The sequence below is a fragment of the Dendrobates tinctorius genome, unplaced genomic scaffold (assembly GCF_039654945.1).
Source record: "Dendrobates tinctorius isolate UK_male_01 unplaced genomic scaffold, ASM3965494v1 ptg000214l, whole genome shotgun sequence".
In the NCBI taxonomy this organism is placed as follows: domain Eukaryota; kingdom Metazoa; phylum Chordata; class Amphibia; order Anura; family Dendrobatidae; genus Dendrobates; species Dendrobates tinctorius.
Genome location: NW_027361881.1, coordinates 10,898,098 through 10,923,893, shown reverse-complemented (window position 1 = coordinate 10,923,893; position 25,796 = coordinate 10,898,098). Strand labels below are relative to the sequence as shown.

At 42.3% G+C, this 25,796-nt stretch overlaps 1 protein-coding gene across 1 annotated transcript in view; it reads left to right on the top strand.

Moving 5' to 3' along the window:
- Nucleotides 1–563: 563 nt before the first annotated feature.
- The window catches only part of LOC141058679 (ninjurin-2-like), a 61,335-nt gene continuing 36,102 nt past the window's right edge, over nt 564–25,796 (top strand). The window contains exons 1-2 of the mRNA XM_073554861.1: nt 564–833; nt 8,769–8,921. Coding sequence (XP_073410962.1) covers nt 717–833; nt 8,769–8,921 — 270 coding nt within the window. The 5' untranslated portion in view covers nt 564–716. The remainder of the gene's footprint in view (nt 834–8,768; nt 8,922–25,796) is intronic.

Here is a 25,796-nt window from a genome sequence, read left to right as displayed (position 1 = left end):
TCAGAGTTTTTGCATCAGATTTCACCCATACTAATGAGCGGGGGGAAATCTGCACCAAAAACGCAAGATAAAAACGCATCAAAAAATAAAAAAAATCCACATCAACAGCACGACAAACATTTTATCTTTTTTTTTTAAATGACGTGACCTTTTTTGCCCACTGCAGCATGCTCCATGTGTTGCTTTTTTCATGTGGTTTTTTTTTGCTATAAAAAGCATAAAATAACAATATAAAAAAAGCTTTAAAATACGGCATGAAAATAAAGGAATTAAAAGAAGCAAAAACATCATAAACAAAGTATATGGAAAAAGAAGACTATGGAAAGATGGGAGAAGAAAAAAAAAAGCAAAAACTGTAAAAAAAAAAAAAAAAAAAGGAAATAAAATGTTATGGTGAATCCAGCCAGTAAGGGGTGTAACATTAGAGGGGGTCTCGTGTAACGGAGGTCGCTGCTGCTGTTGTTCTTCGTAAACAAAGACTTTGACAAAAGTCCAGAGAAGCTAAAAGCTGTGAAAAGCCTGGAACGCGTGAGCGTCAGCAGCCAGCGGCGGGGCATAAAGCCCGGCAGACAGCACGAGAAGCCAGGAGTCAGCCGAGATCCAGCCCCCCGCAGACCGCGCTGTAGTGACCGTGGGGGTGATACTGAGCGGGACTCGACCTACATTACGCTGCCTCGCTGCACCACGCAGAACCGACGCGCTTTTCCTGCCTAGACATGACCTCGATATTCCGCCGAGCGGCGCACAGAAGCGAGCCCGCGGACAACAGCGACATGTCGAGCGAGGAAGAGCCGCTTCTCCAGTCTGGTCCTCACGACGGGAGCGGAATCAATGTGAGTAACGACTTTTTTTTTTTCTTTTTTTCAAAAAAAATTATGTTTATCCTGAGATTTTTGGTTCATGAATCTAATCCTTGAAATGCAGTAAAGACTGACACAAAAGCAGATTAAATGAGTTAAAATTGTTTCTCGGGATTAGAAAAACTAAAACAGATTGATCGTGGTCATGGCGCAATACCTTACATGACCTGTAAGACTAAGGTGGCGCTATTTTGGTAGAAGGCAGGTTTAAAAAAGAAAAAAAATTTGGACAGTGCTGATGTTTGCACCATTTTAGAATACTTTTGTTAGTATGAGTCTTCTTAAGAAATAATATGGTTCAGCCTGAGCTTCCTGGTTCATGAACAAGGCAGAAAAGAAGAAGGAAGGAGACTGAAAGAAGGTTTAGGATATTCATCAGTAAAGGCGGCCGCCCGTTCTCAGTTTACTTTTATGAAAGCTCCAAAAATTGCCGAAAACCCTTGTTATTCCAATTTTCTGAGCAAATGATAAAAAAGAGATCTGCGCATGTGTAGCCATCTATCTACTCACACTGCTCATCCTGAGCTACCTGGTGTATGAATATAATACTAGGAGTGCAGTGAGGACTGACATACAAGTGGAAATGTAGTAAAAGGGGACCTCCATCTATATAAAAAATGGATCCTGCCTGGAATAGGTAGGTGGCCGCGCATGCGCAGCCAACTCTCTACTCACACTGCTCATCCTGAGTTACCTGGTGTATGAATATAATACTAGGAGTGCAGTGAGGACTGACAAATGAGCAGAAACATAGTAAAAAGAGGATCTCTATCTATCTCAAAAACAGATCCTGCCTGGAATAGGTAGGTGACCGTGCATGTGCAGCCACCTGTCTACTAACACTGTTCATCCTGGGCTTCCTGGTGTATGAATATAATACTAGGATGGCAGTGAGGCTGACACACAAGCAAAAACGTAGTAAAAGAGGACCTCCATCTGTATAAAAAATGGATCCTGCCTGGAATAAGTAGGTGACCGCGCATGCACAGCCACCTATCTACTCACACTGTTCATCCTGGGCTTCCTGGTGTATGAATATATTAGGATGCTAGGAGTGCAGTGAGGACTGACACACGAGCAGAAACATAGTAAAAGAGTACTTCTATCTATCTAAAAAATGAATCCTGCCTGGAAGATAGGTGGCTGCGCATGCGCTGCTCTCTTTCTCCATCTGTAAGGGAGCTCTGAATATTGATCTTCCATCCAAATGAAAGGGGCTATGACCTCCCCCCTGTAGCAGTGTGTGATGGGCCCCTGTTCTCAGGATAGATGTGGGTGCCAGAGGGTGCCGATGTCTTTGTTACATTTTGGAAGCCGCTTTTATTTTTCGTTGCTGTTATGTTCTTATTTGTAAATTGTAAAAAAAAAAAGGAATACTCCTGCCATGAGCTGCGTCCTGGAGAATAAAACATGGCGCCCGCTAAGTAGATGCATCAGTGACTCTGAGAAGTGAATTAGTAAAGATTCCGGATAATGCCATCTGACAGTCGCGCTCTATGAAAAGCTTTAACCTTGTCGTTTTCATCAAGGATTAATCTACAGTAAAGCTAATTGTTACAATGTGCCATCGGGTCAGCGCTGGAGAGAAGGCTCCGGGGCCGGACGGAGCCGGAGAGGCAGGATCCTACATGGCGGCTCATAGGCTTCTTATAGGGTTGGTGGGAATGGGACTGAAGCCATCCCAATAATCCGCGGATCACCACATGGGCAGCATCTCCCCCGTGTCTGCAGCGTATGAAACATTTCCCATGAGGGACCCTCTTTTATAACAACCATATGATCGGTCCGGTAACTTGAAGCTCACCTCAGCCACCATTTATAATACTGACATCTTCCCATGTAGTTTATGATGTTTTTGAGGGACCATTTGGCCTCTCATACTTCTGTATGACTTCTGCATACTTGCCAAATTTTGCAAAAAGGGTGCGGTTTAGGAAAACTACCCAAAGTTGGCATCCCTGTGCGTTTAGGGGCCAGACTTGGTTGTGCCAGGGGATTTCATTAAACTTAAAGGGAGAAGATACAGGTTAGATGTTCGAAAAAACTTTTTGACATTGAGGGTGATCAATGAGTGGAACAGGTGGCCACGAGAGGTGGCGAGTTCTCCTTCAAGGGAAGTCTTCAAACAGAGGCTGGACAGACATCTGTTCTATGATGGTTTAGTGACTCCTAAATCTGAGCAGGGGGTTGGACACTATGACCTTGGAGGTCCCTTCCAACTCTAACATTCTAGGATTCTATGATTCTAGAATGTAGGCAAGAATACTTTTGCCTGAGTCGTTGCCTATGAATAAGGACTGTCTACATGGGCCCTAATATACCATTCCTATAAGGGCTCCTTTGCATTTTTGGCAACCATGGCTTGATGAAAAAATGGTGAGCCACCTTTCTTCAATTACAAAAATGGACAAGCATGCAGATCCGACGTTGTCCTACTTTGGCCCAGTTAATATAGGATTTTGTATTACCATGTAATCATCTTGATACCCCCACTGACTAGAAGAACAAAGGGGCTTCTTGGCCTTCATGGTCATATAGAGTCTGGAGAAAATGCTCAACTGCTCCTTCATTCTTGTGCACGATAGGTCACCATCAACCTTCTGATGAGAACCGCTATTCACTCTTTGGTATATTTTTTTCATTCTTTATTCCTTTGTAATCTTTGTTGACTACGATGGGGACAAACAAAATTGATTTTCAGCTTTGCCAAAGTCCAATATCCAGGTGGAAGAAATCCTGAGGAGCAATCGGCTGCATTTTGTCTCGCCAGGATTACAGAGCCCCAGGCATACAATGTAATAGATGGCTAAGACAAAAATATTTTTGGATGCAAAGTGGTCGAAAATATTTGCCAAGACACCACTCATGAAGAAAGACTTTCATTAAATAATGGAAAACCTTTTCATGGAAACACTGACGGTGACAATGGTCTACTCATTCACATCTAGAGTAGTCGACGCTAAGGACAAGGATTCCCAAAGAACGATTACGATGAGAAATAATTAGTTTTTAACAGAACTGCCCCTCAAAGTGAATAAACATGTATCAATACTAGTGATGGGAGAACGTTCTCGGCAGTGGTTAATACTCGATCGAGCATCGGGGGGCTCCATCGAGTATCGAGCAGTGCTAAGTATCGCGTTGTGCTCGAGTGCAGTCTAGTTGGGTAGGGTTGGGTAACACTTGCTTGGACTGGATGAGATAATTTTACTTGGATTCAATTATGTTGAGCTGGATGGAGTTGATTTAAATGGTCCACTAAATTGCCTTTAAATTGCGTTGAGTTGCATTGACTTGATTGAGATGGATTCCGCTGGGTTGAACTGAGTTTGATTCAGTTGGATTAAGTCTTGGTTAAACCGAATTTAGTGGCATTTAGTTGGGTCCAGTTTTTAGTTGGATTGATCTTGGTTTAGTTGCATTCAGTTGGGTTAAACCGATAATGGTTCAATTGAAGTAATTTTGGTTAAGTAGAGATGCATAAAGTGGAACTGAATTGGGTTCAATTGTGGTCAGTTTGATTGGTTTTGATCGAGTTAGATTCAACTGGGTTGAAGACAGTTGCACAAATGTAAATTGATATGGATTCAGTCGTGTTAAGTTGGATTGAGTTTAATTCCGTTGGGTTGAATTGAGTTGTGTTAAGTTTAATATAGTTGGGGTTAGTTAATTTGAATTGAGTTGTGTTTTGTTTCATTGACTTTCAGTAAGTTGGATTCAGTTGAGTAAAATTAAGTTTGGTTCAATTGGAATCATTTGGATTGAGTTGAATTGAATTGGCTTCAGGTGGGCTCAGTTGGACTGGTTTTGATTGAGTTTTAAGTTAGTTGGATTGAATTGAGTTTAGTATAGTTGGGATTTGTTAATTTTAATTGAGTTTGGTTGAGTTGAGTTGAATTGACCCAGTTTGATTTGCACTTGGCTCATTTGACTTGAATTTTTTATAGGTTGAGTTGGATAGAGTTTGATTGAGTTGGATTGTGTTGGGTTGAATTGACCTTTATTGAGTTGAGAACTTAGTTCATTTGACTTGGATCCTTTTAGGTTGAGTTGGACAGAGTTTGGTTGAGTTGGGTTCAGTTCAGTTGAGTTGTGTAGGGTTGAGTTGACCTAGGTTGAGTTTGACTTAATTAATTGTACTTGTATTTTTTAGATTCAGTTGGATAGAGTTTGACTGAGTTGGGTTCAGTTGAGTTGAATTGACCTTGGTGGAGTTGGACTTAGTTCATTTGACTTGGGATTCTTTTAGGCTGAGTTGGATAGAGTTTGATTGGGTTGGGTTCAGTTGGGTTGTGTTACGTTGAATTGACCTAGGTTGAGTTTGACTTAGTTCATGGTACTTGTATTCTTTTAGATTCAGTTGGATAGAGTTTGACTGAGTTGGGTTCAGTTGAGTTGTGTTGGGTTGAATTGACCTTGGTGGAGTTGGACTTAGTTCATTTGACTTAGGATTCTTTTAGGCTGAGTTGGATAGAGTTTGATCGGGTTGGGTTCAGTTGAATCTGGTTGATTTTAATTAACTTGAGCAATTTCCCAGACAGTCACTTGACAACCTGCCATCGACCATGTGGGACAGTGGGAGATGGGTAGAGACCTCTGATCGTGAATGCGGACTTTGAACCCACGGTATTCTTTCATCACTTCATTATTCCAAATTGATCTAGATATGATTATTATTAAATTGTGGATTATTCGTAATTAAGTTGTTGATTACTTGTAGGAAGTCAGTCTGCCACGCTTCTTTCGTCACTTGACTTTGGGTCTCTTGAAGACTCGTCCCAATGCCTGTAAAGCTCCACAAAGTATTGAGTTTAGCTTCTCTTTGCAGTACATAAAGTGTAATATACATTGAGGTAATCACTCCAGTGCACATTAGTGTTTTTCCCCTTTGGCAAGCTTACATTAAACAAAGAACAGATTGTAGTTTCATTTATTGGTATATAAATAATTCAGCCTCGGGCTACTTTCCATCATATCATCCAAGACACAGTTCATTGAATATGAGAGGACGCCTGAGGTTTTGTGCCAGGAACGTAAATACATTATTAACATCAAGACAACAACAGCCATTTCCCGTAATACATCACAGAGAACCGTGCGACCAAAGAATTATAGAAACATTCATTTTGGGCCTTCGTTTCATTGATCGGCCAATGTTAGGAGCAAATAAAGGACAAGTTTAGCTAAATGTGCAGTACTAGTTATAGCCACTGGGGGCAGTGCAGAACCATTCAATTGAATCCAAAGTGAAGCCTCTTCTAGGGCAGCATTCGTACATACCTCCCCCCTCTGTGCAAGGCCATAGTGAATACATGGTTTGCATTTTCATAAAGCTTCCAGTATGCACACAGGGTATGGAGACAGTGGAAGATTACATCTCTGGTCCCTATTTATACAGGCAGAGGGGAGCAAAGAGCATTACTCTAAATGATAGCAATCACTTAGGATCTGAAGTCGCTTCTAATATGTATTTATGCTGCAGGTGTCTATGATAACAACGCTGTCAAATAACTACTGTCATATCGCCTGTGATGTATCCAAACAGAACAAATCACCATCAGACCATAGAATGGAAATTGTAGCTTAGAACCGTTTATTACTTGGTGACATGGATTCAATGGATTTTACATGTCTGCTATAAAAAAAAGAGAATATTCACGATTATAACAAGTTGTCTGACTTAATTTTATCAATAACAGCGCCACGCATCGCTATAAGGCTGTGTCTGGTATTGCAACATGGAAAGGTCCAGGCCCAAGTATAGCTCATTAATATGAATAGTAAGGATTCACAGATACTCATTAAATGAACCCACTATTTTTTAATGTTTGTCCCAATCCTCCCCCATCAGTAAAAGATTGGAAAAAGAAGGATCACATGGAGGTATCTGGCTTCTTTAGGGAGACTTGCAGGCTCAGCTAACCGAGCGTTCAGGCCTATGGGAGGTTAGGCGGCATCGTTAGCGTTCAGACACAGAAAGAAGGAAGGTTGTGTATCCAATAAATCTGATATGAAATGTATCAAGGCTTGATTTTAGGACAGAAGGAAAGTGCCCTGCTGCCTGGGTAATGCCTCCTATGGCCTCGGAGCCTCTGCTGACACATGATAATCACTCGTTATCCTTCTGCCACCAGATACAAGTGGTTATAAGACTATGCGGACCCTTACTGATCCCCATATAGGTCTAGGTCCAGCCTCAAACACTTAGGCTTAAACTATCCCATAAATTAAAGGGAAGCTGTTATCACAAAATGATCTATTGTTTAAATCAGTTTTTTTGTGTTACCGATATTTAAAAAAAAGTGTTTTTTCCCCATAACACAATCTTATTTATTAAAAACAAAATTAGTAACTTTGCAATTTTCACATTGGCCACTAGGTTTATTTTACACTCTTACTTTGACTCTTTTCAACAGGTTCGTTATCATCAGAGGCTGGATTACAATGACTGATAACACCTCTATATACAGTAGATAACACAGGATCCACCATGCACAATAGGTGATGTCACAGCTCACCTCCTCCTCCTGTACAATGACAGATAACACCGCTATATACAGTAGATAACACCGGATCCACCATTCACAATAGGTGATGTCATAGCTCACCTCCTCCTCTACAATGACTGATAACGCCTCTATATACAGCAGATTACACAGAATCCACCATTCACAATAGGTGATGTCACAGCTCACCTCCTCCTATACAAGGACTGATACCTCTATATACAGTAGTTAACACAGGATCCACCAATCACAGTAGGTGAAGTCACAGCTCACCTCCTCCCATTCCCTTCACAATGACCTTAGCACCCACACATTAGATGCTTCCATTTAGACAGGATCTGTCTCTCTTCATCGCTGCTAATGTGCATGTGCATTTCTTGGTGCGAGAGTTGCATGATTTCTATTTTTTTAATTTTAATATAGATTGTGATTTGTAAAAAAAAAAAAAAAATTGCCAAAAAATAAAATTGTCAAGATCCATTTTTGGATTTGTGGCAGATCTGGTTTCTCTCAGTTAAAACTTATTTCCTTTCAGGCCAGCGGGGGTTAAATGTCAGTTTTTCCCAGCTGGCAAGCTGTTGTAATTGCATTGCTGCTGGGTCAGCTGATGTGGGTGGTGACCGCTCCCACCATCCTTTAAAAGGTCACCTGACATCAGCTGACTGTCGGTGTTAGAGCAATCTGCAGTGACCAAGCCTGGAGTAAGGAGCTTTCTGGGTGCAGTGGTGCTTCTGCTGAGTTCACTTATCTGGTGCCTTTATCCTGCTGTGCGGTGTTTTGCAGCAGAGAAAAGCTAAGTGTTGTGTTTTTGTTACCTTGTCCCTTTGGTGTCTGTCACTTCCCTCTGGGTTTATTATCTGCAGAGGTGAGGCTAGTGCTCCTTGCCGGTCACTGCATTAGCCAGGGCAGTAGTAGGTGACAACTAGGGACGAGGTATCCTGACGGCGGCGGGGGGAAGGACCCGCATAGGGTGTTAGGGGAGTTCAGGAAAAGGCTCAGGTCAGAGCTCAGGTATTGTTAGGGCCTTCTTATCACCTTTTCCATCCCATTGATTGTGTGTATTGTGCCATTAGCTGACCAACCACCCGTTGGGTCGTGTCACACTGTGATAGTCAATCCGTGACAAAAATTTTCTGAAAATAGCTTCCCGTTCACTATGACCTGATTGAGCGTGGAGCAGAGCACAGGAGGACGCAGGAGCCCGTCAGGTCGTCCTGTGAGTCACAATATCACTGTGTCTCTGGCCTGTCATAGAGGGAACATCAGGTAACAATACATCTCAGACAGAAACATCTGGTGGAGCTGGAGATGATGCTTCACCACAAGTTTACTTAATACAAGGACTGAGCGGCAGTGTGAATTATTGATGGGGACAAGGTGTAACCCTCACATCTCTCTGCAGGTGATAAGGAACATCAACACATTCGCCAGAACTAAGACATTGGCACAAGGATTTCTAGACATGGCCCTCTTCACGGCAAACGCTTCCCAGATGAAACACCTCCTCCAGCAGGGACCAGAGACACCGTTTTATTACTTCCTCTTCTCCCTCCTGGTAAGTCCACCGTAGGACCTTTGTGATCTAGTCTGATGCCCAATGCTCTTCCGATAACTTCTTATTCCAGGCTTTGGCAACTCTCATTCTTTTCCCATCATATTGGAAATATTGGCCCTGGAGTCCCAATCGAATGTGACGTTTTTCGAGGCTTAGTCATTCTGGATTTTCTGGGATTTAGTAAGAATGATGGATACGTTTGTACTGAATACTAGAGTATGGAGGTAGACATCCCCACCAACCTCATCTGATGATAATCCCAACATCATCACTGGTGGGCATTGCCCAAGACTCCTAAACAAAGGCAATGCCTGTTGACCCACGGGGCTTTAAAGATGTTGTCCTATCAAGACAACCCCTGTCCATATGCTTCATTAGGGCATATGCTCATCGGAAAGGGAGATCAATGCTCTATAATGCACAAATGGGGGCTGCACTGTAGAAGCTCCTGGCACACATGCTTGTTTACCCATGGGGTTTTCACCTGAATGGCCACCGTATAATTCTATATTTCCACTGCAGCGTCACTCACAGGGAACAGACACTGCATTTTGTATCCTCACCTAGTCTTGGTCTTGAGCTGGTTGCATCTTCAGACCTCACTACTGTTCTTTGTAAGCTAAAATTGCCAACCTTCACGTCAAGGCCAAAAAAGTTTCCAAATCAAATTTTTAAAATACCTCTTCTCAACTATTCTGTGCCTCCTCAATGGAAGAAACTTTCTGGAAGCTCAGCTTTAACTTGGCTTCCTTAGAATAAATGATGACTAGGAAACCTTCATCCAGATTTGGCCAGTCATGACCCTATGTTGATACTCTGGAAGTTCAGCTTCAAGAAGGTTTTAGTAGGTTTCAGCGGAGCAGAGGAAATTTTTTGCCAAGTCTTTTGGAAGTCCAGGAGATCTCCTCTTCTTTCAGAACATCCTAGGAGAGTTAGCTTTCTTAGAATAAATAATGATTAGGAAACCTTCTTCCAGATGTTGCCAGTCATGACCCTCTGCTCTTCTGGAAGCTCAGCTTCAAGAAGGTTTTAGTAGGCTTCAGCGGATCAGAGGAAATTTGCCAAGTCTTTTGGAAGTCCCGGAGATCTCCACAACTTTCAGGACATCGTAGCAGAGTTGGCTTTCTTAGAATAAATGATGATTAGGAAACCTTCTTCCAGATTTGGCCAGTCATGACCCTCTGCTCTTCTGGAAGCTCAGCTTCAAGAAGGTTTTAGTAGGCTTCAGCGGATCAGAGGAAATTTGCCAAGTCTTTTGGAAGTCCCGGAGATCTCCTCATCTTTGAGGACATCGTAGGAGAGTTGGCTTCCTTAGGATAAATGATGATTAGGAAACCATCCAGATTTGGCCAGTCATAACCCTCTGCTCTTCTGGAAGCTCAGCTTCAAGAAGGTTTTAGTAGGTTTCAGCAGAGCAGAGGATATTTGCCATGTCTTTTGGAAGTCCAGGAGATCTCCACATTTTTCAGGACATCCTAGGAGAGTTGGCTTCCATAGGATAAATGTTGACTAGGAAGCCTTTGCCCAGATTTGGCCAGTCATCGTTGGCCCTCTTCTGCCCATTACTATAAGATATGGTGATGGTCTGCCCAACATTGGCCCCTATGGATTAGTTGGCCCTTTACTAAGGCAAGATACATATTTTTCCTCCATTCTATCCTCTGTGTAATCATCATCTCAGCTCATAGTAAAGCACAGATTCATGGTTGAGAAAAAAAAAAGCTCCCGCCGTTTGACAAGAGGCGTCGTAATGGAAACGCATAAAAATAAAGTAAGTTTTATAGCCGGGTATAAAAATATAACATCTCTTAAATATTTATCTGCCCTTGATGAAGCCAGATTCTTGATTGTGCCGTGAAATAAGCTCAATACGTTGACTTTACCATCCGACGCCCCATGTATATGACCCTTCTACAAACACTTCAATCAGGTCCGTCAGAAATTTCCGGCATCGGAGCATAAAACGACGCAGGTTATAGCGGCGGAGGGTGTAAATCACTGACGGTTCACTCTGTAATTAGACAATGGTTGATTGCCAGTTTTACACATGTACTCATAATGCAGAACCAATTAGAAAGGCTTAGCGGAAAGGCATAAGTACATTGAAATAATCTAGTCATTGTCCCCCTTGGGCATGATTTAGCAACTAAATATTTCCGCAGCCTTTAATGTGACGACTAGCCGTGGAAACACAGAATACATAATCGTGTGGGGTGTTTGTACTGGAAACAGTCACTTTAATCAAGATAAACAGCCCAATTCCTGGGAGGACACCGTACCTTCTCCAAGCACCATCAATGGACTTTGCACTTTGTCTTTCCGGCTATCACAAAAATTAAGAGCTCTGTTGGTGTCAGTGAGTGGGAACATCCGCACCTAGTCCTGGGCTGACTCGCAGCAATCGTTCCATCCCTGGATCTTGTAACGTAAGATCTCGGCCAGAGAACATGAGCAAAAGGAGCTTCTACTCTCTGGTTTCCGAGTGGTGGGGCCCAGCTCCGAGCGTCAAGGGAACCTAGTCATGACGCTATAACTTAAGGACGGAGCTCATAGATGGCCACTGTGTGTCATCACTACCAGCTTATAATATGCTATTGTTTCATTGTGGGGTACTGTGCTCACAATACGGGAATGTGATGTGACCACTTCATGGAGCGATTAAATACTACCAGTATGGTAGCACTATATGGCCACTTCCTATGGGTCACAGTTATACATTCACAGTATAGTGGAATTATATGTCCACTTATTATATGGCACTGTTATGCATTCACAGTATGGTAGTAGTATGAGGCCACTGTCTATATGGCACTGTTATACATTCACAGTATGGTAGTATTATGTGGCCACTGTCTATATGGCACAGTTATACATTCACAGTATGGTAGTAGTATGAGGCCACTGTCTATATGGCACTGTTATGCATTCACAGTATGGTTGTAGTATGAGGCCACTGTCTATATGGCACTGTTATACATTCACAGTATGGTAGTATTATGTGGCCACTGTCTATATGGCACAGTTATACATTCACAGTATGGTAGTAGTATGAGGCCACTTATTATATGGCACTGTTATGCATTCACAGTATGGTTGTAGTATGAGGCCACTGTCTATATGGCACTGTTATACATTCACAGTATGGTAGTATTATGTGGCCACTGTCTATATGGCACAGTTATACATTCACAGTATGGTAGTAGTATGAGGCCACTGTCTATATGGCACTGTTATACATTCACAGTATGGGTGTATTATGAGGCCACTTCTTATATGGCACAGTTATACATTCACAGTATGGTAGTAGTATGAGGCCACTTTTTATATGGCACTGTTATACATTCACAGTATGGTAGTATTATGTGGCCACTGTCTATATGGCACTGTTATACATTCACAGTATGGTAGTAGTATGAGGCCACTTTTTATATGGCACTGTTATACATTCACAGTATCGTAGTAGTATGAGGCCACTTTTTATATGGCACAGTTATACATTCACAGTATGGTTGTATTATGAGGCCACTTCTTATATGGCACAGTTATACATTCACAGTATGGTTGTATTATGAGGCCACTTATTATATGGCACTGTTATGCATTCACAGTATGGTTGTAGTATGAGGCCACTGTCTATATGGCACTGTTATACATTCACAGTATGGGTGTATTATGAGGCCACTTCTTATATGGCACAGTTATACATTCACAGTATGGTAGTAGTATGAGGCCACTTTTTATATGGCACTGTTATACATTCACAGTATGGTAGTATTATGTGGCCACTGTCTATATGGCACTGTTATACATTCACAGTATGGTAGTAGTATGAGGCCACTTTTTATATGGCACTGTTATACATTCACAGTATCGTAGTAGTATGAGGCCACTTTTTATATGGCACAGTTATACATTCACAGTATGGTTGTATTATGAGGCCACTTTTTATATGGCACTGTTATACATTCACAGTATGGTAGTAGTATGAGGCCACTTTTTATATGGCACTGTTATACATTCACAGTATGGTGGTATTATGTGGCCACTTCTTATATGGCACAGTTATACATTCACAGTATGGTAGTAGTATGTGGCCACTTCTTATATGGCACAGTTATACATTCACAGTATGGTAGTAGTATGTGGCCAATTCTTATATGGCACAGTTATACATTCACAGTATGGTAGTAGTATGAGGCCACTTCTTACATGGCACTGTTATACATTCACAGTATGGTGGTATTATGTGGCCACTTCTTATATGGCACTGTTATACATTCACAGTATGGTAGTAGTATGAGGCCACTTTTTATATGGTACAGTTATACATTCACAGTATGGTAGTATTATGTGGCCACTGTCTATATGGCACTGTTATACATTCACAGTATGGTAGTAGTATGTGGCCACTTTTTATATGGCACTGTTATACATTCACAGTATGGTAGTATTTATGTGGCCACTGTCTATATGGCACTGTTATACATTCACAGTATGGTAGTATTATGTGGCCACTGTCTATATGGCACTGTTATACATTCACAGTATGGTAGTAGTATGTGGCCACTTTTTATATGGCACTGTTATACATTCACAGTATGGTAGTATTTATGTGGCCACTGTCTATATGGCACTGTTATACATTCACAGTATGGTAGTAGTATGAGGCCATTTTTTATATGGCACAGTTATACATTCACAGTATGGTAGTAGTATGAGGCCACTTCTTATATGGCACAGTTATACATTCACAGTATGGTAGTAGTATGAGGCCACTTTTTATATGGCACAGTTATACATTCACAGTATGGTAGTAGTATGAGGCCACTTTTTATATGGCACTGTTATACATTCACAGTATGGTAGTAGTATGAGGCCACTTTTTATATGGCACTGTTATACTTTCACAGTATGGTAGTAGTATGAGGCCACTTTTTATATGGCACTGTTATACATTCACAGTATGGTAGTATTATGTGGCCACTGTCTATATGGCACTGTTATACATTCACAGTATGGTAGTATTATGTGGCCACTGTCTATATGGCACAGTTATACATTCACAGTATGGTAGTAGTATGAGGCCACTTTTTATATGGCACTGTTATACATTCACAGTATGGTAGTATTTATGTGGCCACTGTCTATATGGCACTGTTATACATTCACAGTATGGTAGTAGTATGAGGCCACTTTTTATATGGCACAGTTATACATTCACAGTATGGTAGTAGTATGAGGCCACTTCTTATATGGCACAGTTATACATTCACAGTATGGTAGTAGTATGAGGCCACTTTTTATATGGCACAGTTATACATTCACAGTATGGTAGTAGTATGAGGCCACTTTTTATATGGCACAGTTATACATTCACAGTATGGTAGTAGTATGAGGCCACTTCTTATATGGCACTGTTATACATTCACAGTATGGTAGTAGTATGAGGCCACTTTTTATATGGCACTGTTATACATTCACAGTATGGTAGTATTATGTGGCCACTGTCTATATGGCACAGTTATACATTCACAGTATGGTAGTAGTATGTGGCCACTTCTTATATGGCACTGTTATACATTCACAGTATGGTAGTATTTATGTGGCCACTGTCTATATGGCACAGTTATACATTCACAGTATGGTAGTAGTATGAGGCCACTTTTTATATGGCACAGTTATACATTCACAGTATGGTAGTATTTATGTGGCCACTGTCTATATGGCACTGTTATACATTCACAGTATGGTAGTAGTATGTGGCCACTTCTTATATGGCACTGTTATACATTCACAGTATGGTAGTATTTATGTGGCCACTGTCTATATGGCACTGTTATACATTCACAGTATGGTAGTAGTATGAGGCCACTTTTTATATGGCACTATTATACATTCACAGTATGGTAGTATTATGTGGCCACTTTTTATATGGCACTGTTATACATTCACAGTATGGTAGTATTATGTGGCCACTTCTTATATGGCACAGTTATACATTCACAGTATGGTAGTAGTATGTGGCCACTTTTTATATGGCACTGTTATACATTCACAGTATGGTAGTATTATGTGGCCACTTCTTATATGGCACAGTTATACATTCACAGTATGGTAGTAGTATGTGGCCACTGTCTATATGGCACTGTTATACATTCACAGTATGGTAGTAGTATGAGGCAACTTCTTATATGGCACTGTTATACATTCACAGTATGGTAGTATTTATGTGGCCACTGTCTATATGGCACTGTTATGCATTCACAGTATGGTGGTATTATGTGGCCAGTGCCACTGTCTATATGGCACAGTTATGCATTCACAGTATGGTATGGTGGTATTATGTGGCCTCTGTTTATATGGCACTGTTATGCATTCACAGTATGGTGGTATTATGTGGCCACTGTCTATATGGCACAGTTATGCATTCACAGTATGGTATGGTGGTATTATGTGGCCTCTGTTTATATGGCACAGTTATGCATTCACAGTATGGTAGTAGTATGAGGCCACTGTCTATATGGCACTGTTATACATTCACAGTATGGTAGTAGTATGAGGCCACTGTCTATATGGCACTGTTATACATTCACAGTATGGTAGTAGTATGTGGCCACTTTTTATATGGCACTGTTATACATTCACAGTATGGTAGTATTATGTGGCCACTGTCTATATGGCACTGTTATACATTCACAGTATGGTAGTAGTATGTGGTCACTTTTTATATGGCACTGTTATACATTCACAGTATGGTAGTAGTATGTGGTCACTTTTTATATGGCACTGTTATACATTCACAGTATGGTAGTATTTATGTGGCCACTGACTATATGGCACTGTTATACATTCACAGTACGGTAGTAGTATGAGGCCACTTTTTATATGGCACAGTTATACATTCACAGTATGGTAGTAGTATGAGGCCACTTTTTATATGGCACTGTTATACATTCACAGTATGGTAGTATTATGTGGCCACTGTCTATATGGCACAGTTATACATTCACAGTATGGTGGTATTATGTGGCCACTGTCTATATGGCACTGTTATACATTCACAGTATGGTAGTAGTATGAGGCCACTGTCTATATGGCACTGTTATACATTCACAGTATGGTAGTATTTATGTGGCCACTGTCTATATGGCACTGTTATACATTCACAGTATGGTAGTAGTATGAGGCCACTTCTTATATGGCACTGTTATACATTCACAGTACGGTAGTAGTATGAGGCCACTTTTTATATGGCACAGTTATACATTCACAGTATGGTAGTAGTATGAGGCCACTTTTTATATGGCACTGTTATACATTCACAGTATGGTAGTAGTATGAGGCCACTGTCTATATGGCACTGTTATACATTCACAGTATGGTGGTATTATGTGGCCATTGTCTATATGGCACTGTTATACATTCACAGTATGGTAGTAGTATGAGGCCACTGTCTATATGGCACTGTTATACATTCACAGTATGGTAGTAGTATGAGGCCACTTCTTATATGGCACTGTTATACATTCACAGTATGGTAGTATTATGTGGCCACTGTCTATATGGCACTGTTATACATTCACAGTATGGTGGTATTATGTGGCCACTGTCTATATGGCACTGTTATACATTCACAGTATGGTAGTAGTATGAGGCCACTGTCTATACGGCACTGTTATACATTCACAGTATGGTAGTATTATTGTCATGATCCAGCGTGGATCTGACAGATTAAATGGATAAGTGAACTTTTTTTCCTTTGGCTAGGTGCCAAAGTGATGTGATTGTCCCCGTTGGCCATTAGAATTATTACACGTGGTGTCGTTCATTCTAAGTTGCCCCGGTGGTGGTGAGCGGTAGTGCACTTTCTTTGGTTTAGTGCACGTAATTATAAATCAGGTGACCGTGATTTTATCACCAACCCCACTTTTTTTTTTTTCTGGTGAGCTTTGGCCATGTGGAGACCTGTGGTAATTGCTGCCGGGCCTCACTGAGGAGAGTGGGGATCGGCAAGGTGTGTTAGAGCCGCTGCAGCAGCAGTTATCAGGGTCTGGGGCCTCTGCTCAGGCAACCAGGAAATCAAAATGGCGGCTTTGGCAAATTGCAGGTCTGGTAAAAGCCCCCTTGAGTCGCTGCTGGGGAGCGGGACTTGTTCATACAGGCGGATGTAACCAGACAGGTGGGTGGAGTTGGTGATCCTCATGGTGCTGTCTGGGGTTCCCCGAGGTGAAGGGGTACGTCCCTTTAGTGAGCAGACTGGTGATAGTCCGCGGAGCTCACGCCAAATCTTCAATACCACCGAAGAGGCTGCCCCCTCCTGGTCGTGTGGAGGAAGGCGACCAGCGAGTGTATATTTCCTCCATATTCCTGTCCCCTTCTCCTCCAGGTGTGAGCGGCAGGCGTGCTGCGGGGGAGTGGGGGCATATCTCAACCCTCGCCATTAACCAACCCTGGGAGGGTAGACCTCATGGTGAAAGGGTTGGAGGGTGGTGTCCCTTGGTGATTAGCGGGGGTGTGAGTGTGGTGACAGCAGGGGGACGCCTTTGTTGTCGAGTCCAGAATGAGTTCACCAAAATATGACAAACGAATGTGTGGCAATAAACGTTCAGGTCCGGACCTGTGTGTGAACGAGCGTGTATGGGTGGCCACCAAAAATCATCTTGTGGAAGTGTGTTGTGGAGTCTGATCAGCTCATAGCAAACATACACATACATAAACTTGTTCCCCAGGTCGGCGCTGTGGAGATGAGTGGTGCCTCCAGAACATGTATTGCCAATACCAGCGGTGCGCTTGTCATTAACCTGAAGTGTCTGGTAGTGGTGGGGTGAACTCAGGATCTGGGCGTCCCCGCTGTAGGTGTTTCCCTAATGAGGAGTGGTCTTGAGGGTCCAGAGGTCCCTCATTAAGGAAGGAGTACTGTCATGATCCAGCGTGGATCTGACAGATTAAATGGATAAGTGAACTTTTTTTCCTTTGGCTAGGTGCCAAAGTGATGTGATTGCCCCTGTTGGCCATTAGAAATATTACATGTGGTGTCGTTCATTCTAAGTTGCCCCGGTGGTGGTGAGCGGTAGTGCACTTTAGTTTCTTTGGTTTAGTGCACATAATTATAAATCAGGTGTGAGGCTCTTTAAAAGAGTTCAGGTGGGTTTGATGACTGTTGGTGATATTGTGTTCATCATTGGGGAAGCAAGCCTGGGTGAGGAAGGAGCTGAACATGAGTCCTGCGCAGCCCAGCCAGAGGGGACGAGTGGCAGCTATGTGGTCTGCAGGAAGGGCTGGCATGGCGTGGTGGATTCACAGTTTATGGTGTTGGCAGGAAGTACTTGCATTGGTTGGGTGGAGTGACGACTATGGAGACAGTTGCACTCAGCATGCGGGACTTGGTTGCTGAGAGCAGGACTCAAGCATGCTTGACTTTTTGGGCAGGAGCTGAACTCATCTTTGGGACTCTGTTACTGGACAGCTGCAACTGGTGGTGGACTCTGCTCCAAGGCTGCACTATGGTGAAGGATCCAGTTATGGTGATGGATCCGGGTGGAGAAGATGCACACAGGTGGTGGGCTCTGTTGCTAGGAGCGTACGCAACAGAGCAAAGCTAAGTGGTGTTTCCCCTGTATTGTCATTTTCCCTCATGTGTGTTTAGTGCAGTGGTGGGATTAGTTTCCGCACCGACCAATTCCCTAGTGAGAGTTTAGGTCAGGGCGAGCTAGGGTTTTTAGGTTCCTGTGCGTCGCCCGATGCGGAACCGGCATAGGAAACGTTAGGAGTGCAGGGACACTGGCTCAGGGGAGTGCAGGAGGTCTCCACTTCCCTATTCCCCATTGCAGGGCCCACCATTGTTAATGTTTCCCAGTTTCCCCCTTTATTATTTAAATTCGCTTTACTGGAGGCGGGGTTTCCAGATTTACGTGTAATACCTAAATTCGCCTGTTGGAGGCGGCGTATCCAGCTGCACGTCTTATTATTTAAATTCGCCCCACTGGAGGCAGTGTATCCAGGGTCACGTGTGTCATATGGGTTCGCGTTGCGGTACTTGCTGCCTCCAGACACACGTGACTGTGACAATTATGAGGCCACTTCTTATATGGCACTGTTATGCATTCACAGTATGGTAGTAGTATGAGGCCACGTCCTGTGTGGCACTGCTATGAGTCAAACTTATGCCAGTATTATGTGAACACTGTACGGCATGGATATATATTAACAGTATGGCAGTATTAGGCAGTGACAAGTAGAAAAATATTCCAGCTTCTGGGAAAAATCCATAAACAATATGAAAATCCTTTATTAGAGACACTTTAAAATTCCCCAAAAAATTTACTGGCACATTGCGGGGAGAAAGGAACAACATGGCCCTCGAGGCCATACTGCACTACATAACGCAGGATGTGGTGAGCTGATTCCAATTTTGCTTTTCAAGTATTAGGCAGTGTCATAGAAAATATAAAAAATCCTTGAGGTCCCTCATATCCCCCCTCCCTCCTTCTTTCCTCTACCATTTGCCTTAAGGAAACAGGAGCTAGCACTCCAAGCTGGTGTTATGCACAATGGCAGTGCACAAGGAAATCTGAAGCAGCTTAATTAACAAGCAAGGAGTCCTCTTTATGGCCAGGTGTAGTAAGTTCTCCTGTTAACCACTTCTATTTTATGTAACTGTTTATGCTGTATTGTTTAGTCCCCCTTATAAAATATTTAGTATATCTTTCAAAACTTCCCTTTGGATTAATTATAAAATGTAATAGTTCTGTTCCTTTTGTTCTGTAAACCACGCCTCGAAGTGATAAGCTACCATAATGAGACAGAGTGGTGGTGGTGGCAGTGAGTAGTCTGGGGCTATCGTGGAGTTAGCGATGACCATATGGGGGTATATACATGGAATCCGGAGGAGTATATGCTTTTCTGATAGCCAGCCTAGTGGTGCGAACAGCCTGCGACCTCCTCCGTTGATCATCAGCCGATCGTGTAATTGTCCGGACTATAGGGGGCAGCAGAGAGGTGTGCGCTCTAAAGATCACAGCGGGTGGTGATTGTGACCTTCCCGGCCTGTGATATCAGGGATTTGTGGGATTAAGAAAGTCCTAACAAATGCTATTTCCTGACAGGGAGGCACTAACAGCCGCCATCTATTACTGATCTCTCATAGTACTGGGATTCTGATATGGGACAAATGGACCATTTGAGCCCCCGCCAGGCTCCAGGACCTGGGTAAGTATGTAACCCATGCACGCCCTGACTATATGGCATTGCTATGCATTCATGGCACGTCAGCATTATGGCGGCAGTATATGGCACTGCTGTACTGCATATACCAAGTGCAGAATTTTTGTGAGCGCACAGTATGGAGACAGAACGGCAATGTTATGTCAGTACGACTCTCCAAACTGTGTCTCCTGAAAAATGGGTTGTGGCCCCTCCACACATGCCCTGCGCAGGGCCCTCCGCTGACCTGCTGGTGGTATAGCACACGTAATGTCCTCCATGCTGGATGTCCCACAACTTTAACAAAAATGGCTAAGAAATTAACCCTACAAGAACGTATGGTGTGGGGGATTATGGGAGCTATTGTGAGCGCAGAGTATTTAAGCAGATTTCTACCCTGGAGAAGAAGCTTAGTGCATGGACCTGAAGTGTGTAACTAATGAGAATATCAGGCGGTCTGTGTCAGGGGGCAGCGGATGTGGCGCACGTGGCCTCTAATGAGCCTAATTAGAGACATTTACATCTCTATGACTGCGGCTCGCCTGGAATTGCTTTGTCGGATTTCATCTTCCTCACTGTCTAATACGAGGCGGTGCAGCGGCCGTCTCATGCCCGGCGCACTCTCACTGCCTCAGACTCTTCTGGCTTCATTGGAAAGTGGAGAAAATGTGCAAAAAACCACAAGGCGACTGATTACAGCTCATACCTGGCACATGGCATGGGGGAGACGGCACATGGCCTGGGGCCCCCCCGTGTATTTATGGGGTAATGGATGCAATCATGACCGGGTCCCGTCCTATGATTGGGGCCCATGGGCTGAACTGCCATGTACAGGAATAACAGAGCAAAGTCCCGATTACAGATGGATCATCCAACTATGGAAAGCAATGCTTTATAGGCAGCAGATCACGTCGTCATATCTGTGACATCATCACATCTGTGTGACATCATCGTATCTGTGACATCATATCTGTGACATCATCACATCTGTGTGACATCATCGTATCTGTGACATCATATCTGTGACATCATCACATCTGTGTGACATCATTGTATCTGTGACATCACATATGTGTGACATCATCACATCTGTGTGACATCATTGTATCTGTGACATCATATCTGTGACATCATCACATCTGTGTGACATCATTGTATATGTGACATCATATCTGTGACATCATCACATCTGTGTGACATCATTGTATCTGTGACATCATATCTGTGACATCATCACATCTGTGTGACATCATTGTATCTGTGACATCATATCTGTGACATCATCACATCTGTGTGACATCATTGTATCTGTGACATCATATCTGTGACATCATCACATCTGTGTGACATCATTGTATCTGTGACATCATATCTGTGACATCATCACATTTGTGTGACATCATTGTATCTGTGACATCATCACATTTGTGTGACATCATTGTATCTGTGACATTATATCTGTGACATCATCACATTTGTGTGACATCATTGTATCTGTGACATTATATCTGTGACATCATCACATTTGTGTGACATCATTGTATCTGTGACATCATCACATTTGTGTGACATCATTGTATCTGTGACATCATATCTGTGACATCATCACATCTGTGTGACATCATTGTATCTGTGACATCATATCTGTGACATCATCACATCTGTGTGACATCATTGTATCTGTGACATCATATCTGTGACATCATCACATCTGTGTGACATCATTGTATCTGTGACATCATATCTGTGACATCATCACATTTGTGTGACATCATTGTATCTGTGACATCATCACATCTGTGTGACATCATTGTATCTGTGACATCATATCTGTGACATCATCACATTTGTGTGACATCATTGTATCTGTGACATCATCACATTTGTGTGACATCATTGTATCTGTGACATCATATCTGTGACATCATCACATCTGTGTGACATCATTGTATCTGTGACATCATATCTGTGACATCATCACATCTGTGTGACATCATTGTATCTGTGACATCATATCTGTGACATCATCACATTTGTGTGACATCATTGTATCTGTGACATCATCACATTTGTGTGACATCATTGTATCTGTGACATCATATCTGTGACATCATCACATCTGTGTGACATCATTGTATCTGTGACATCATATCTGTGACATCATCACATCTGTGTGACATCATTGTATCTGTGACATCATATCTGTGACATCATCACATCTGTGTGACATCATTGTATCTGTGACATCATATCTGTGACATCATCACATCTGTGTGACATCATTGTATCTGTGACATCATATCTGTGACATCATCACATTTGTGTGACATCATTGTATCTGTGACATCATCACATCTGTGTGACATCATTGTATCTGTGACATCATCACATTTGTGTGACATCATTGTATCTGTGACATCATCACATTTGTGTGACATCATTGTATCTGTGACATCATATCTGTGACATCATCACATCTGTGTGACATCATTGTATCTGTGACATCATATCTGTGACATCATCACATCTGTGTGACATCATTGTATCTGTGACATCATATCTGTGACATCATCACATCTGTGTGACATCATTGTATCTGTGACATCATATCTGTGACATCATCACATCTGTGTGACATCATTGTATCTGTGACATCATATCTGTGACATCATCACATCTGTGTGACATCATTGTATCTGTGACATCATATCTGTGACATCATCACATCTGTGTGACATCATTGTATCTGTGACAGCATATCTGTGACATCATCACATCTGTGTGACATCATTGTATCTGTGACATCATCACATTTGTGTGACATCATTGTATCTGTGACATCATATCTGTGACATCATCACATCTGTGTGACATCATTGTATCTGTGACATCATATCTGTGACATCATCCCATCTGTGTGACATCATTGTATCTGTGACATCATTGGATGTGTTGTAATTTACCTTTTTAACTCAATGTAGATGAGTCTCACAAAAATTGTAGACCCTCAGGTTGGAGACAACCAGCTTAGTCCTCATTATTAACATCAAACCTATGATTTAATGCCAGATTATTAGGTTTCACGTGCTGATCCAGCATCTGTACCGGTGATTACGCTCCGGAGCTGCGCTCACAATTCTGCTGGTTGGGTGTTATTGGACACAGTCAGCAAGCTTGTTATCATACCCCACCTATAGAATGGTGCTCACATGTTGGACATTCATGACATATCCATAGATACACCATACAGGTCCAATAACTATGGGTTTATGGGTTTGTGCTGTGACTGGCCACTGTTTGTATTGAAAACTGGACTCGTTGCACAGGGCCGGGTGGCCATGCCTCCGCAACTCTCTCCATTCACTTCTTAGGATTTCCAAACCCATCACTAGCAATGAGAAGGTGGAGCTAATGCGTTCATTTATGGTGGCGTCTGTAACTATGCTAATCGAGCGTGGCACCGGGAGAGGAGATGTGGAAGCACGTGCAGCTCCCCCCTTTCATTTGTATGGGAGTGAAAAAAAAGGCAAGGAAGAGTGTCATCAGGAATGGAGAGGTGGCCGCCATCTGGGCTCCCTCCTTTCACTTTTCATGGGAGCTCCTAAAATTCCCATGAAAATGTGCCACTTGGAATGGAGACATGGACAGGTGGCCGTGCATATGGTTTCCCCCCTTTCATTTTTCATGGGTGTTGCTAAAATCCCCAATGAAAAACTACTGGGAGAGGTGGCCGCGGTGCATGTTTGGCTCTTCATTTCTTTGTAAAAATGTAAAACTTTCCAATCAAATGCACTTTCAAGAGTGGAGAGGTGATCACTCATTTGCTGCACTTATTTGTACGGGAGTTTTCAAATTTGCCAGAAAAATGCCCGTCATCAAGGAAAGAGGCGGTGGCGCAGTCGCAGATCTACTTCTTTCACTTGTAGGACAGCTCCAATATATCACAGCTCCATTTCCAAAGAATGAAGAGAGACAAAATCACTTCTACTTACAAAGGAGCCACATTCTGGACCAATGGGGGTCCGGACATTGGATAGGCAATAAATGTACCACATGGGGTAACCCTATAACAGCTGGAATAACGGCGCATTGAATAGGCAATAAATGTACCAGATAGGGTAACCCTATAACAGCTGGAATAACGGAGCATTGAATAGGCAATAAATGTACCAGATGAGGTAACCCTATAACAGCTGGAATAATGGAGCATTAGATAGGAAATAAATGTACCAGATGGGGTAACCCTATAACAGCTGGAATAACGGAGCATTGGATAGGCAATAAATGTACCAGATGAGGTAACCCTATAACAACTGGAATAATGGAGCATTGGATAGGAAATAAATGTACCAGATGGGGTAACCCTATAACAGCTGGAATAACGGAGCATTGGATAGGCAATAAATGTACCAGATAGGGTAACCCTATAACAGCTGGAATAACGGAGCATTGAATAGGCAATAAATGTACCAGGTGAGGTAACCCTATAACAGCTGGAATAATGGAGCATTAGATAGGAAATAAATGTATCATATGGGGTAACCCTATAACAGCTGGAATAACGGAGCATTGGATAGGCAATAAATGTACCAGATGAGGTAACCCTATAACAACTGGAATAACGGAGCATTGAATAGGAAATAAATGTACCAGATGAGGTAACCCTATAACAGCTGGAATAATGGAGCATTGGATAGGAAATAAATGTACCAGATGGGGTAACCCTATAACAGCTGGAATAACGGAGCATTGGATAGGCAATAAATGTACCAGATGAGGTAACCCTATAACAACTGGAATAACGGAGCATTGAATAGGCAATAAATGTACCAGATGAGGTAACCCTATAACAGCTGGAATAATGGAGCATTGGATAGGAAATAAATGTACCAGATGGGGTAACCCTAGAACAGCTGGAATAACGGAGCATTGGATAGGCAATAAATGTACCAGATAGGGTAACCCTAGAACAGCTGGAATAACGGAGCATTGAATAGGCAATAAATGTACCAGATGAGGTAACCCTATAACAGCTGGAATAATGGAGCATTGGATAGGAAATAAATGTACCAGATGGGGTAACCCTATAACAGCTGGAATAACGGAGCATTGGATAGGCAATAAATGTACCAGATATGGTAACCCTATAACAGCTGGAATAACGGAGCATTGAATAGGCAATAAATGTACCAGATGAGGTAACCCTATAACAGCTGGAATAATGGAGCATTGGATAGGAAATAAATGTACCAGATGGGTTAATCCTATAACAGCTGGAATAATGGAGCATTGGAAAGGCAATAAATGTACCAGTTGGGATAACCCTATAACAGCTGGAATAACAGAGCATTGGATAGGCAATAAATGTACCAGATGGAGTAACCCTATAACAGCTGGAATAACAGAGCTCGGAACCGAGAGTTACCAAACAAATGTCGATTTGCCCTACAAAATACTTGATATCCTAGAAAAGAAAGTCGTTACATTTCATAATTACATGAGTAACTCAACCTCCAAGATGTCGGCTTCGAGAAGATCAGGCGGAGGGGACTTTTAGCTAAAAAATATTGTACTTTACAGCTGTAGTTTACAACCAGATCAATTATCGCGGCATACTTTAGGAATCAGAGAGAAATTAAAAAGGGCACGTTGGCACGGAGCTAATGTAATTAG